General features: G+C 43.5%; 1 protein-coding gene across 1 annotated transcript; it reads left to right on the forward strand.

Annotated features, from left to right (window-relative positions):
* Positions 1-5302: 5302 nt before the first annotated feature.
* LOC127345194 (membrane-associated protein VIPP1, chloroplastic) lies at positions 5303-12294 on the forward strand. The gene is made up of 12 exons (XM_051371635.2): positions 5303-5451; positions 5533-5679; positions 6357-6457; positions 6551-6661; positions 6937-7001; positions 7087-7168; positions 7424-7498; positions 7674-7744; positions 7833-7915; positions 11464-11528; positions 11615-11689; positions 11914-12294. Exons 2-12 carry the CDS (start codon positions 5577-5579, stop codon positions 12025-12027), a joined length of 945 nt encoding a protein of 314 aa, XP_051227595.1. The 5' UTR covers positions 5303-5451; positions 5533-5576; the 3' UTR covers positions 12028-12294.
* The last annotated feature ends 1290 nt before the right edge of the window (positions 12295-13584 follow it).

A 13584-nucleotide genomic window follows, 5' to 3' on the forward strand; every position in this document is an offset into this window, starting at 1 on the left:
TAAAAAAAGCAAGTTCCCATTTATAAAGGGTACACCACTATTACAAAATCAATTAGTATTGATCATATCCCAACAAAAAATGAGCATGTCCTTAAGCAAAACAACAAGGGAAAAAATTGTTATTCATTTGCTACCAGCAAAAGATGCATCAAATCTGGAATACTACTGGCAAAATCAAAGAAGAGCGAAGATATCACCTGCGCATGTTCCCTCGCTACGAAAAACAGTGACAGGTCCGGATTAGTGCTTGATGTATAGTACAAAATCATCCATACTAGATGGCGACGACTTCATAAGCTACAAGAGGCCTTCGTGCTTGGTGCATGTATATCTATCAGGACAACCGACAACACACGCCGACCAAAGAGCACCTCGCACCCTTGGTGTTGACATGTATGAGGGGAAAACGCCTTTAGAGGGCTTGCATTAGTTGAACGCAATAGAGGCACATCTTCTAAGATGATCTCAGTTCTGAAAAACAAATCGAATTTAAATTTCTTTAATTTGGTTAGAAAAAACGGTATCAAGTATACATGGATTCGCAATGATATCACTAAAGGGTGCTTCAAACCACCACTACTTCCAATATATCTGAAACAAATTGTAGAAAAAATAGGAAAAAATAAAATTATAGGTTGTTGTATAAATAACTAATGTACAAGTACTTCAGTGAAATGCAATATGTGGCTGCAGTATGAGCTCAAAGTGGTTTTAACGCATAACTTAATTAGCTCACACATGCTATTCTAAAATAACTAAGAATACTTCACATGTTAATCTGAATCAACTAAGAACAGTTCACATGCTACTCTAAAACAACCAAGAGTATTTCACATTTTCCTCTGCTCTTGAAGAAACTATCAATAGATTAATAATAGATTACAATAAGGACAAATTAGGCCTGATTTCCCAAAAAAACTCGGTTCTAAAAACACCTTAGAAGGATTGCAAAAACAACAAGTAATGCTAAAACTATACCACGTTGTTTCCTGGACAACAAGTATATATTTCTTCCTACCACATCCACGAAGCACGGGGAAGAAACCAACAAAAGCTAAAACTACAGATGACATGTAGGCTCAATCGACATATTCGGGTCAACCACGCTATGTAAACAATATATTCAGATGACTCGTCAACAAACCAAATATGGGAGTGGCATCAAAACACATTCAACCAATGAAATCCTCGCCTTGCATCTGGAAATGGATGCAACGTGGGCTCTAAAACTAGATAGTATCACTATCATAAAATGAAACATTCTCGATACAAACTTTACCAAGCTTAACCACAACAAAAGCTTACGTTTAAATCTTTAAATGAACATAAATTTAAGTACATCATTGAGACCAGTGCATACAAATGCACATAGTATATGCAAAGTGTTTTTATCCGGCTTCAGACATTAATCAAAAAATTTAGCTATATTAGAACTCGTATAAGCCCAAAGGCCAAGCGATAAATATATATGGAGAACAAGAAACAAATATAGCTAAGCAAAGTATTTTGGGACACGCAGAAACGTATTATTTAATGAGTTCACACGAAAGTTGGTTATAACTTGCTTGCTCAAATGCACGACAATCATATAACACCAACATAAAAAAAATTCTACATAATCATATAATCATGTAACGCAATCGTATGAGTCTAGGAAGGACCCAAATCCGTTCTCCATGCCCTCTGCTTAGCCCTCTAGCGCTTGCCGTAAGAAATTGTGTACTTATATTTAAAGAGGACTCTTTTTTGGATGGCGCTAACCTCCATAGATGGGGTCTCCACAATCTCTGTGCACAGCAATCGAGCCATCGGAGTAGAAGTAAGGTTACGATGATCCTGCAGCATATTCCAAATGACAAAAGTGTGAGGCACGAAGTCGCTCACAATCCACTGTGTCCCACTTCGGACAGTACCCGTGCACCCTAGATGGACAACTGTCATCGATGCATACTGATGTCAAAATTTACGAGTTGAAATGTTTGTTCTGAAAACCCTCTATGTTGACATTTTCCGCTGAGTGATTGCTTCACGCAAATGTTTGTTGTCGGAGTATGTCGCCCCATTTGAGATGTTGTTCAGGTGATACTCCCATGGAGAATTTTGGCGGTCGTTCATAGTAATTGATGCTGAGAAGTCCCGATTCCATGAAGAAGGGATGGGACCTCTTCCTTAGTCTCTTCTTCGTTTGAATCATCGGATTTGTCGGAATCAAGATCATTCGCCAATCCATCCTAGTATTCTTCCTCCATCATGTTATGCATGTGCCATTCGATCTTCATCATCGTCATCAGCTTCGCCACTACCATCATGTCCTCATGTTGCATGACTACTATATCCCAATTCGAAACTGCTGCCTCCAGGATCACATGTTTGACTGCTCTGCCCTGGATGGAACTCACCCTAGCCTTGGTGGGAAGTGACCTCCTTCACCGGGAAGCATTAAGGAGATGGGGTGAGTTACCCTGTGCTCGCACGCTTCTAACCAGATGCCAGCATATTTTTACACTAGAGCTGCTCCACAAAGAATGCACACCGATCGTGTATGTTTCAATATTAAGCCCAAAATTTACTGTCAGCCACTCATTCAACTGAAAAACACGCCATGTTTTTCTAGTGGGCAAATTCAACTCAACATGTTGAAACACACTCGAATCATCTTCCACCAGAGTTGTTTAGAGTTCAGACAATGCCATGACCGTAGTAAACAACAAATTTCACTAAATCACACATATCTCCAAAAATCCAGATTTTTCAAAAAAGACCACCTAAATAAATAAAACTATAAACCGCGACCAACTAAATAAATATTTACTACCAGGCCAACTAAATAAATTTTTTCTACTGGGCAAACTAAATAATTATTTACTACCGGACCAACTAAACAAATAAGTAACTAAACTAACGGCGTCTCACCATTCCAGCTACCCCGCATAAACTAAGTCCACTAACATATAATTAGCGAGGGATTAGGGTTTAACCTTGCGAAGCAACTCCGTCTAGCAGTGAAGATTCACCAAACTAGTACTAGCATCATCAGCACCACAAGTGATGACCCACAAGTATAGGGGGTGTATCGTAGTACTTTTGATAAATAAGAGTGTCGAACCCAACGAGGAGCAGAAGGTGTTGACAAGCAGTTTCGATGAAGGATTCACTGTAAATGCTCACAGACAAGTTTTCAGGAGGTTTTGATATAGCAGATACATAAAATACAAGTAAGTAAAATGCGAGAATAGTAATTGCAGCAAGTGGCCCAATCCTTTTTAGCACAAAGGACAAGCCGGTTTGTTTACTTATGATGACCAAATGTTCTTGAGGACACACGGGAATTTAGTCTAGTGCTTTCGCTTCATATAGTTGATTAATCTTCATTGTTTTGATAAGTGTTGTGTGGGTGAACCTATGCTAATGCACCGCCCTTCCTAGGACTAATACATACTTGTGATTAAACCCCTTGCAAGCATCCGCAAATACAAGAAAGTAATTAAGATAAATCTAACCACAGCATTAAACTCTGAGATCCTGCTATCCCTCATGCATCAATATACCAACGGGGGTTCAGGTTGCTGTCACTCCGGCAACCCCACAATTAGCAAACGAATACAAGATGCATTCCCCTAGGCCCATAAAGGCCCACATGACACCACTAGAATAATAACACCACAACTTAAATATCAAACCATTAAATATTACTCAACATAGTTCACTACTAACATTTAGACTTCACCCATGTCCTCAAGAACTAAACGAACTACTCACAAGACATCATATGGAACATGATCAGAGGTAATATGATGATGGATAACAATCTAAACATAAACCTTGATTCAACGGTTTCACTCAATAGCATCAATAACAAGGAGTAATCAACACCGGGAGAGTTTCCCCTATGAAATACTCAAGATTCAACCCTAGATGTTAAAGCGGAGACGAGGTGCAGCGGTGGAGATGATGGTGTCGGTAGTGGAGATGATGATGATCCCAATGAAGTCCAGCTCGATGACGGTGACGATGGCGACGATTTCCCCCCTCCGGGAGAGAATTTCCCCGGCAGATTTCTGCCTGCCGGAGAGCTCTTTTCTCTCTGGTGTTTTCTGCCTCGAGGAGGCGGCGATGACTATCCTCGATGTTCCCCCGCACCTTAGGGTTTCTGGGAGATGAAGTACGCGAAAGGGCGATGGCCGAGGGGGTCGTGGGCCCCCTCCCCACGTGGCGGCGCGCCGGCATTGGTGGCTGCGCCGGCCCATGGGGAGGGCCCATGGCGGCCCTCCTCGGCCTTCCCTTTTGGCTGGCTCCGTCATCTGGAAAAATAGGAGCTTCGGTATATTTTCCGTCAATTGTTGATCTTTAGAAATATTGTATCCTGACGGTGCTTTTTCCAGTAGAATTCTGACTCCGGTGGGTAATTCTCCAATAATCATGAAACATGCAAAATAGGTGAAATAACATAAGTATCATCTCTAAATATGAAATATATCATTGAATAACAGTAAATTATGATATAAAATAGTGATGCAAAATGGACGTATCAACAAGCAGCAGCACCACCGCCACCAAAACCACCAGAACGACTCCACAAACTAATCCATCAACAAATCAAAGTTTGTACCGCTTTCTTATTGTTCTAGCTACTATAGTTGTTGGAGAATACCAAGAAATAGACAACAAATAGCTTGAATGTGAGGGAAATGAGAGTGCAAGAGAAAAACGAAACAGAACTGAGGAGAAGAGAAAGAAGGAGCCAGCGCCAGGCCGATTTAACGTGTGTGAAGAGGCTTCTCGGCGAGGGCTTGCCCGACACCCTCGCCTCGGGATTCTTCGGCCCGACACGACCCGTCTCCTCAACTTTTCGATGAAGCGTTCCTCAACCAGCAGCTTTCGAGAAAGCCGCGCCCGACCAACTCTATCCGCGTGCCAAGGCGCTAGGAATCCGACTTCTGGGAGAAGCCTAGCTCGACAAGTCTCTATCGGAAAAGCCTAGCGTAAAGTAGTGCTATTTCTGATAAATTTCAAAAACAACTATTATTCATGAAATTTTAAAAATATGATTCAAAAATTGCGAGATGGATTTTTTTTGCTTCGACGTGTTCGAAACTTGTGATTTCTCATACATTCTAAAGGAAAGGGCCTAATATACGTGCACGTTTCGAAAATACGTTGCCATTGAAATTCAGGCCTCTGCTGCGTCGCTTGTTGTACGGACTCTTGCGCCGTGGCCATTGACCCACTGGCCACTGTGTGCCGTCTGATCTAGCGTGCGCCGTCCAGATCGAGGCGGCCGAGAGGCCTCAGCCACTTTTGCGACAGCACCCCCGTTTCGCTGCAGATTCTCCAATCAAACCTTGGCATCCGCCCAAGCTCGCTTCCCCCGTCAGGTCAGCCGCGCCGCTCGTCTCCGGCCACCGCAAGCCCCACCGGCTCCATCTCCGACCAGAGGCGGAGGGACTGCAGGTAAACCCCCTCCTTCATGCGTTCCTCCCTGGCTCATCCATTAATTCGAAGGTTCTGAAATCCTGTGCTCTGTGACTCTAGGGTTCGTCTCCTCTCTACCTCGTGCTCCGGTACGCCCCGAGCCGATGGAGATTAGGGCGCCGCCGACGGGCCTCAGGCTCGTGACGCCTCCTTCCTCCGCCAGCTTCCGCCCGGCCGCCCTCAGGACCTCCTTCGTCACTGGCAGAGGTGCGTTTCTGGAGCTCGTATCCTGCTTCCCCTTGTTTCCTATGCTTTGTCGGAGAGATTGCGGCGATGTAGTCGTAGCTGTGGATTTGGTAAAGCTAGCGAGTGCACCTCTGTAACCACATGGATTTTTGCCATCGGTTTAAGGAGCTTCAGGCTCCCATTTTTCATTCATCGTGAAAACTGATAAACTAAACGTTGGTCTGGATTGGAAAGTCAGGTCATGCCCAGCAGAACACGCTCAGGCAGGTGTTAACATAGATATGAAAATTGAAAGGTTGAGAAGCAGAGAGTTTGGGAGACTTTTACCACTGTCTCCTTACTGCTTCTGCAGAGACCATATCTAGTATTCTAGTGGAACCTGTTTTGAAACGAACGTGGACTGGCATCAGATAACACGTTCATCATGTTCATGGCTGACTATGAATTCATTGCAATACTATTTTTTCTTTGTCTAAACCACGAACAATGGTTTGTGCTATCAGAGCATGACAGACTGTTTACGTTTTATCATTCTGTTATTCTTCCTGATGTACATTCTAAGACGGTCACTTATGCTGGTAACATCGTCAATGGTTTTGCAGTATAGAGCGTAGTGAAGCGCATACTGTAGTTATATGGTGATAGCTGATAGGCCAATGACCATGTTGATGACCTCTGATTTGTCACCTCATCTGCAGTTTCACTTCGAGCCGTGCAAGTGCGCCAATCAAATGTTAACAGATTTAAGTGCAATGCCATTCGGAGCAACCTATTTGATAGACTAACTAGGGTTGTCAGGGTGAGTAATGCCGTTTCAATCATTGCTTCACTATGCAGTTGTAGAATTATGTGTTTATTTAACTAAGAGCCTGTGGCTTTCTTGTTTGCATAGTCGTATGCCAATGCAATTTTGAGTTCATTTGAAGACCCTGAGAAGATCCTAGACCAGGCAGTTTTGGAGATGAACGATGATTTAACGAAGATGCGGCAAGCAACTGCACAGGTTTGTGTTTATCGTTAAATCATATTCTTTTATCATAACTGTTTCTTCTCTCCAAAAGTACTTGATTAGTTGCCTCTTTTATAGCGTGCAAATTCATCGTTGTTAATTGGTAATACTTTATGGTGTTGATGCTAGTTGTGATTAGCTACCTCTTGTATTACCAGATTCTTGTTTGTTTGGATCGCTATGTATAATAAGTAAATGGAAATACGAGCCTATTGTACATATATATTCCATTGCATTCTACATGCTAACTTAGATTTTGGTTTTGGAAGGTCTTGGCATCTCAGAAGCGGCTGGAGAACAAGTACAAAGCTGCAGAACAAGCTGATGCTGATTGGTAATCTTATGGTTAACTGTAATCTTACATTGACCCCAGCGATCTGTTTGGTTTACACTCAGTGTCATTTTTGTTAAAAGTGTAGGTATCGGCGAGCTCAACTTGCTCTGCAAAAGGGTGATGAGGATCTTGCTCGTGAAGCTCTTAAACGGCGTAAATCATATGCTGTAGGTATCATGTAGATCTAGTGTTGTGGATAAAATGTCTGCCCATTCACACTGTTTAACTACAGTGTTAACTGCAACTTTGCTATTAGATTCTCTAATGGATTACACATTTGTGTCTTCTTATTTCTTCGATTGGCAATAATATGCGTGTGATATATGTGTCTTACATAGTTACATGTAACTTATGTTAATTCAATACTCTAATTGAGTATGTAAAACTTCTGTCACAACTTCGGTATATGTTTGTGTGCTTAGGATAATGCGAGCTCCTTGAGGGCCCAGCTTGATCAGCAGAAGAGTGTCGTTGAAAATCTTGTTTCAAATACAAGGGTGAGCTTATTACTTTCAAGTGTTGGAATGCCTTTTTCCCTTATCTGCATTATACTTGTCAATGCAAATTTATATTTTTCTCTGTGACCATGTGCATCACAGGGTGAACGCACCTATCCATAGAATTCTGGCTATTTTTTCAGCTTCATTAACATGTATATTTGTCATTCTGTAGCTTCTTGAGAGCAAAATAGCAGAGGCCAAGCAGAAAAAGGATACACTGAAAGCCCGTGCTCAATCAGCCAAGTATGCATAACCCTTTTGTTGGTTATGTTCAGGTGATTATTGCTTTTATTGTCTGTATAATGTGATAACGTACCTTACTTTTCTTCAGGACCGCAACAAAAGTGAGTGAAATGCTGGGGAATGTAAATACAAGTAGTGCCCTGTCAGCTTTTGAGAAGATGGAGGAAAAAGGTACTTCCTCATTACAGATTCTCTCCTACTAGTGTTATTCATTTTGTTAGGTGAAGTACCTTCATATGTTGCACAATTAGTATGACACTGATATGTCCGTAGGGCAGTGGCATGCTCTATTTCAAAAGCATATAACTTTCCTTTTGTTGTGAGGACAACATTTATAGATTCAACCTTGCTGTAAAGTAATGTAAGTAACCCTGCTATGGTTTAAGTTAAAGCGTGCGCAATTTACAGCTATAAGCTGTTGTAGTTTAAGCAATCAAAAGATGCTAGAGTACTTGATCAGTTACCTTAATGACCCAGTAGAGGCTTGAACCTCAAAACTGTCTTGAATTATGAGTGGCTATTTTTCAAAATGAAGCAGATAGCAACTATATCTAGGCGGTGGTGTTTTTCTTTCCTTCCATAATTTGTTAAAGTTGCTGGCCTTGTAATATCAGTCTGCATCTGGATATGTGTTCTGTTGTTACCAAACATTTGAAAGAGTCACATATCTAATATTTAAGCAGTGAATAGTTTGGCCACGTGCGAAAAACACCTGTAGCTCCTGAGCTCCAGTGATCTCGTTTTTTTGAATGAAAAGTTCATTTTTAGGTCTAGAAATTCTGAAAAAAACATAAAGTACATATACATGTCTAGTATGTATGATCAAATTTGCATCGAAATATCTTTCCATATGTGATCTGCACAAATAAAACAAATGTTGGAAGAAAAATCGAGTTCTTTTGAGCCATGATTTTGTGTTTTTTGTGTAGCCTACAATACGATGTATTATCTAGCAAAATTCTGCAGATATCTATACTACTGTATTAAATTGGAGTTGGTGGTTTTCGTCCATCCTAGTTTCGTCGTTCATTTTTTTTCCAATTTTACCCCTGTGTTGCTAGGCTAAGTAAGGAAATATTACATCTTTTGCCACCGTTAAATGATACTACCGGTTCAGTGTTCCCCCAGTGTTTCCATAGAAATAGAAAATATCCCCAATCATTGCCATCCCCGAGCCCTCCATTGACTCAAACCTACCAGCGGTGCGCTGCTGCTGCCCTTCCAGTCTCAGTCCCTGCCACCAACAATCCCCGTGGACGTTTCCCGCGAGCTGACTCCATCCTGCCGTACACCTTCTCCTGATCACAGGCCTCCTCGGTTCCCTAGACGGCAGCGGTAGTCGGCAGGCATCCGACGCCTGCCTCGGTGTCCACGCGTGGGAGGCACTCCCTTTATCCCGTAGCCAGCGATGTGCAACAGCCATCAGGCCAGAAGCAGGCCGGCAGCACTGCAGCAGGCGCAGACAACTCCAATCTGGTAGCAGCTTTCTGCGGTGGTTTGCATCATGCCTTGGGTGAAGGAGCTGAAGGAGGTGGGTTAAATTATCCGGCGGGTTGATACTGTACTGCAACCCGATGGATTCCCCTAGCGTTTTCTTCTGGTAATCTCTACATGTATTCTGAAATCACTTTCTCCTGAGATTACATCTTCTGAAATTTTGCTGGGTGTGTGTGTGGTCAAGCAGAACCTTTCCATTTATTTATTTTTGGTAAAACATGTATTGTACATGAAAGAAAATAGTCTGTGGTCTCACAATGCCAGAGCTACCGTGAGAGAAATACAGGCACCTCAATCAAGTTTGTCAACAACAACAACAACAACAAAGCCTTTATTCCCGAACAAGTTGGGGTAGGCTAGATGTGAAACCCATAAGATCTCGTAACCAACTCATGGTTCTGGCACATGGATAGCAAGCTTCCACGCGGCTCTTTCTATGGCTAGTTCTTTGGTGATACTCCAGTCCTTCAGATCTCTCTTTACGGACTCCTTCCATGTCAAGTTTGGTCTACCCCGTCCTCTCTTGACATTATCATCATACTTTAGCTGTCTACTATGCACCGGAGCTTCTGGAGGCTTGCGCTGAATATGCCCAAACCATCTTAGACGATGTTGGACAAGCTTCTCTTCAATCGGTGCTACCCCAACTCTATCTCGTATATCATCATTCCAGACTCGGTCCTTCCTCGTGTGGCCACACATCCATCTCAACATGCGCATCTCCGCCACACCTAACTGTTGAACATGCCGCCTTTTAGTCGGCCAACACTCAGCGCCATACAACATTGCCGGTCAAACCGCCGTCCTATAGAACTTGCCTTTTAGCTTTTGTGGCACTCTCTTATCACAAAGAATGCCAGAAGCTTGGCGCCACTTCATCCATCCGGTTTTGATCCGGTGGTTCACATCTTCATCAATATCCCCATCCTTGTGTAGGATTGACCCCAAGTATCGAAAGGTGTCCTTGTGAGGCACCACCTGCCCATCCAGGCTAACCTCCTACTCCTCGTGCCTAGTAGTACTAAAACCGCACATCATGTACTCAGTTTTAGTCTACTAAGTCTAAAACCTTTCAATTTCAAGGTTTGTCTCCATAGTTCTAACTTCCTATTGACCCCGTTCGACTATCATCGATTAGGACCACATCATCCGCAAAGAGCATACACCATGGGATATCTCCTTGTATATCCCTTGTGACCTCATCCATCACCAAATCAAATAGATAAGAGCTCAAAGTTGACCCTTGGTGTAGTCCTATTTTAATCGGGAAGTCATCGGTATCGCCATCTCTTGTTCGAACACTTGTCACAACATTATCGTACATGTCCTTGACGAGGGTAATGTACTTTGCTGGGACTTTGTGTTTCTCCAAGGCCCACCACATGACGTGTCGCGGTATCTTATCGTAGGCCTTCTCCAAGTCTATGAACACCATATGCAGGTCCTTCTTTTGCTCCTTGTATCTCTCCATGAGTTGTCGTACCAAGAAGATGGCTTCCATGGTCGACCTCCCAGGCATGAAACCAAACTGATTTTTGGTCACGCTTGTCATTCGTCTTAAACAGTGCTCAATGACTGTCTCCCATAGCTTCATTGTATGGCTCATAAGCTTAATTCCACGGTAGTTAGTACAACTCTGAACATCCCCTTTGTTCTTGAAGATTGGTACTAATATACTGCGTCTCCATTCTTCTGGCATCTTGTTTGTCCGAAAAATGGAGTTGAAGAGCTTAGTTAGCCATACTATTGCGATTCGTACTTATGACCATGCGGATTTAAACATATGAAAAGCTGTTCATTTGATTTAAGATGGTGCTGTAGAAATGCATGGGCCATTGTGCTAGTGTAGATAGCATGTGTATGTATCCACGTAGACATGTAGTAGCTTGTTTTTGGATTTCTTTGAAACTTCAACACACCATTTTCGTTTTTTTTTACCGAGCTCACTGGAGTCAGGAGCCAAAAAACACCTCTCTTGGGCACTTGCACAAAGGCTGATAACTTCAAACGGAACCTCCCACCTCTGTTGTTATCAGTATGAAATTGATATGTTATGTTTCCATCTTGCTTGTCCAGTGAAGATTATGTGTCTTCTGTTGGTGAGAAATGGCATGTGCTACTAGCCTTTGTTGCTGGCTGTGTTCATGAGCGGCCTGTTATATCTGGTGTCAAATTATTTAAACACTTTATTCTTACAAATAGCTTATGCTTTGTGCTGTCAGTTATGACGATGGAATCCCAAGCTGAGGCACTTGGTCAGTTAGGAGCTGATGATCTAGAAGGAAAGGTAAAACTGTACAGTGCATACTAATTTCTAATGATACTCATCATTGTGGTAATGTGATCTGACCAGCAGTACTTATTTGTGCACAGTTTGCAATGCTCGAGACTACATCAGTTGACGACGATCTTGCACAAATGAGAAAGGAACTGTCCGGGAGCTCTATGGTATGTTCAACTTAGAAACCCTGCCTATTCCGATCATTTTCCTTCTCATGTTGGGACGTGCACCAAGATGGTACTTTGGCATGCACATATTGGATTCGAGAAGTTAAGCTGAATATGCAAAAATGCATCACACTGTCCATCCAACTTTAAATACAAAAGTGAAAAATGTCTTTTCTTATTCCGTGATTTCCATATACATGGCTCTAATTTCATGTCACTTACAGAAAGGCGAGCTTCCTCCAGGTAGAACCATGGCCAGCAAACCAGGTAGCCCTTTCCGAGACAGAGAGATTGAGAATGAGTTAAATGAGCTGCGGAAGAAGGCCAAAGAGTACTAGATTTCACAGGCCATGGCCGTGTGCCAGGCTTGGCCGTATTTTTACATATAGGATGGGCCATTGCATCAATAGACTTACTCTGATGCAACTATTACATTGAGACTTACCCCAGAAGTATAGCCTTTCAGATTTGTTCGATGTGCATTTGAACCTCCGGTGCACCTTCTTTTGTGGGGTAAAGGTCGGGTGAGAAGTTGTCCCTGCATTTTTGCTGCGAATGGATTGTACAGTTAACTAGTATTACCATAATGTAAATCATTACACCTAGCCCGAGTTTACCGTTTGTGAGTGCCAAAATGTTTGAAGATGGCCGAGGTATCTCGCATTGCTTATTGTCGAGGGATACTCAGGGAGTCAGGGTGTGTCTGTTCTCTGTAACTACAATTTGTGGACCAGACTCTTCCAGAAGGAAGAGTAACTTATCCAACGAGAATGGGCCGTGGCTCTGAATCTGCACGCAACGTTTTGATACTGGTTTCTGCGCAGCTATGGTGTATGCTACGTCCATTATCTGTTCTCCTGAAAATGTGAAAAGGAGCCTGAAGTGTACCACAACGTCAAATTTCAAGTTGCAGCTTGGTATTGGCCCTGACACAGAATAGCAGGTTGCCGAGGCAACAAACCAAGAACCAGCTTAAGATGAAGAATAGAAGTTGGCTTCATCTGCTGATGTCGCGATCAGACTGCCCAATGGTGACCTAAAGACAGGGCGAAACGGCGGAGCATGATGTATGATAATCCGCTGTAGATCTCAAACAAAAAAAGACACGCCGCTGTCACCGATGTTGCGCCGACGGTACATGATCCGGCGCATACTGTATGATCCATTGCGATGACGCCACACAAGCATTTTTTTTTTTTGAAATGGAGGCAAAAAGCTTTGCCTCATCTATTAATTAAGTAGAAAGTGCATCGTTTTTAGGAGAAAACTGCGCGAAAACCATACAACAAGACATAATGGGGCCAAGCCCACACTCGCCACGCCACAAGGACAAACTCACTCAAACCCACCGCTGATACAAGCAGACTCAAACCCACCGCTGATACAAGCAGACGACACACTCGCCAAGAACAGCTTGCCATCCAACCAAGCCGGAGAGAAGACGCCGTGCCTACTATGGGAGGAGCAGACACGGGATCCTCCAACATAGCTGAAGAAGACGAAACTCTCAGAGAACTGCGCCAAAACGACCTTGTCGCCCTCGCGACACAAAGTCGATGTCCTCAACACTGTCAAGATGACGAACATTCGGAGCCGCCGCTCCGACATACCGCTGCTCCGTCGCGCCCTGCGCGTCCACCAAGACCACCACCTTCCGAGGCCGCCGCCCCGACGTACCACCGCTCGCTCTCGAGCTGCAACGCTGCACGAACCGTCCACCCGCAACCCAAGCTGCACAGGGCAAACGGCCGCAGACCACGGACATCACACAAACTCATCCGGGGCCGCCGTCCCGACATAACGTCCGACCGTCCCTACCAGGACGCGTCCGACCGAGCCGACCACCCTGCCGCCCACACGGCCAGTGTCGCCACCCAAGCCGTGGCAAGCCACAT

The sequence above is a fragment of the Lolium perenne genome, chromosome 3 (assembly GCF_019359855.2).
Source record: "Lolium perenne isolate Kyuss_39 chromosome 3, Kyuss_2.0, whole genome shotgun sequence".
In the NCBI taxonomy this organism is placed as follows: domain Eukaryota; kingdom Viridiplantae; phylum Streptophyta; class Magnoliopsida; order Poales; family Poaceae; genus Lolium; species Lolium perenne.

Excerpts from the sequence above, each read along its gene's own strand:
- LOC127345194 (XM_051371635.2), top strand. The coding sequence starts at position 5,577 with ATGGAGATTAGGGCGCCGCCGACGGGCCTCAGGCTCGTGACGCCTCCT. Across the intron at positions 5,680-6,356 it reads CTCCTTCGTCACTGGCAGAG|TTTCACTTCGAGCCGTGCAA; the intron begins GTGCGTTTCTGG and ends CCTCATCTGCAG. Across the intron at positions 7,916-11,463 it reads TGAGAAGATGGAGGAAAAAG|TTATGACGATGGAATCCCAA; the intron begins GTACTTCCTCAT and ends TTGTGCTGTCAG.